The 2,500-nt window shown below is 38.8% G+C and overlaps 1 protein-coding gene across 1 annotated transcript in view; it reads right to left on the bottom strand.

The window, feature by feature from the left end:
• LOC113813060 (cuticle protein AMP1B) overlaps window positions 1–418 on the bottom strand; it is a 1,299-nt gene extending 881 nt beyond the window's left edge. The window contains exon 1 of the mRNA XM_027364999.2: window positions 384–418. Within this exon, the coding sequence (XP_027220800.2) occupies window positions 384–392 (9 nt within the window). The 5' untranslated portion in view covers window positions 393–418. The remainder of the gene's footprint in view (window positions 1–383) is intronic.
• Between the last annotated feature and the right edge of the window lie 2,082 nt (window positions 419–2,500).

The raw sequence follows: 2,500 nt of genomic DNA on the forward strand, positions 1-2,500 counted from the left end.
TATATATATATATATATATATATATATATATATATATATATATATATATATATATAGAGAGAGAGAGAGAGAGAGAGAGAGAGAGAGAGAGAGAGAGAGAGAGAGAGAGAGAGAGAGATGGATAGATAGATATACATAAATATATATATATATATATATATGTGTGTGTGTGTGTGTGTGTGTGTGTGTGTGTGTGTGTGTGTGTGTACACATGAATAATATCTGTTGTATGTTGATGCCATAGTATTTGAATTTGCATGCATGATCTCCATCCACCAGGACGTGTCTGCCTGTTCCCCCCAGAGCGTGAAGCGAACGAAGACGAGGAAAGGAAAGCCAGATAACTGAAGCCGCGTCAGAGGAGGAACTCGCGAGGGCCTCACAGATAACATGCTGACGTAGGGCGAGGGAGCGAATGTGTAGCGCTGGTCGAGCCGGAGACCTTATATACCTCGCCTTCTCGTTCGGCGCACGCACCTAGGCCGCCGTTCACGGTCACGGCGAACTGCTTTTTGTTATCGCTGTTACATATTCTCTGCAATCTGGCGCAAGCTCTAATTTCGGAGGATGTTGGATAGATTATATAAATCTTGGCACAGATTATGTCGTTTATTCTGAATTCATGTCGGAGGGAAAAGATGGCCGCGTTTAAATGACGAATTGTCGGATTTCTCGAATTGATGTCAAGAGTTATTTTGTAATAATATTCTTCTCTTGTGTATCAAAAACTGTATGGATGGAATTTACTGATAACTTCGAAAATATTGCTAGAAACTTTATAAGATATAAAAATAGTGTGACTGACCTCTGCCAGCGGACAAGAAGCCAGCTGGTTAATCTAGAAATCTGAAAGTGTCTCCAGCGTCTTTTGTGACTAAGTTGGTTTCTAAAATTCTTATCGTTGGCTTCTGATTATTACATGAAAAATCCACATTTCTTCGCTCATGGCTGCAAAAGGCACTGGCTCTGGCACTGCAAGATCGAGACTGATTATAAGTTTTCTCCTAAATGTCTTTTTCTGATTCGTTCGTGAGTTACTGATCCTACGCCGACATAGCATTGTATTGCGCCGAAAGTCCTGCAGTTTTTTTTTCATATTTACATAAGTTCAGTGAAAGGTATTATTGAGTTTCGAGTTCTCCTAAAACCGTCGTTTAGTGAAGCTTCCTATGATTTTTATTTCTGAGAGAAGTCCGTTGATTTGTCACCGAGAGAGGAACAAGAGGCCCAATGACAGAAGTATTACGTCACACGAATTACCGGGTTTGAAGAGTTTCAGAAACGTTTTTACTCTTCCTGCTCTTCCCTCTTTCTAGGACCATACGTAGGCCCATAAGAAATGAACACAGATAGAAAAAAAGGAAAACAAAAATATATATATATCTCCAGATGTATCATTTTTATGGTCCATTTGACTATTGTCTTCGAGGTCAATATGTTCGCTTAGCAAAATAAACCGAGTAGATAGAGCAGAGGAGGGATGCCAGCTAGTATTTCCTTCAAGATGGAGAGCCTTTTCCCCATGACATAAGTTGCGCTTTTCTCAAACCACCTTCTATTTATGAATCATAATTAGAGCTTGTTCTAAATGACGTGTTTTAGAGAAATTATACGTAAACCAAATCGCCATTCTGGGATATCTGTAGTGCATAGCGAAGCCCGAAATAATTATTAGACATCTGTAAAGTTTTGTTGTATCGTTAGTCCAGTTGTGCAGTAAAAACACTAATTAAACTAATCTGCTGCAGCTACACATTAGTAGATATTAGTATTGTTTTGACTAACACTAGTAATAATTTGACTCATGCGTGCGCAGACACCACCATAATGATGAAACGTTTCACACAAGGTTCAGAAAGGGTAGTAGAGCGCCGTGATCAGTCATTACAAAGATAAATGTTAATAGCATGTCCGCTTTCGTGTCGTTTTATCTTGAACAAGCTTGAGATAGATATTCCCTTCTGACATATATAACTCGAACACGCACGCCAATCAGTCCAGATTAAAAACTTGTTCGGGAAACGTAAGAATTTACTCGTCAGGCGGGAGACCTTCTATGCAACTCACCTGCCAGGGGGTTCAAGGTGACGGCCATCTTCTTTTTGTTGATAATGGCTTCTTTAGGGGCAGACTGAGGCGCGTCATGACACATCGGAACAAACTGTCAATGCCTGAACTGATTCTTCTTCAACTTCTTCTGCGAGTATAGTTAGGCATATGACAAAAAAACGTGCAGTATCTCCTGGCATGTTTGTTTATGAATTCACTTATTGCATCAACGAAGAAAAACTGGAAATTCGAGAAGTTTCAAACACGGAGATACAAATAAATATGATTTAGAGTGAGCGAAATATGCATATATATATTTTTTTTTACGGATATCTGATTGAATTACAGATACTTTTGTTTCAGCAGAAAGTTTTTTTGTTTTTTTTTCTTATCTATTTTCTTCGAAGACAGGTGATATTGTCAGCTACCTGCCAAGATATGCCTATTTATA

Source organism: Penaeus vannamei, chromosome 18, assembly GCF_042767895.1.
Source record: "Penaeus vannamei isolate JL-2024 chromosome 18, ASM4276789v1, whole genome shotgun sequence".
NCBI classification, from domain to species: Eukaryota; Metazoa; Arthropoda; class Malacostraca; order Decapoda; family Penaeidae; genus Penaeus; species Penaeus vannamei.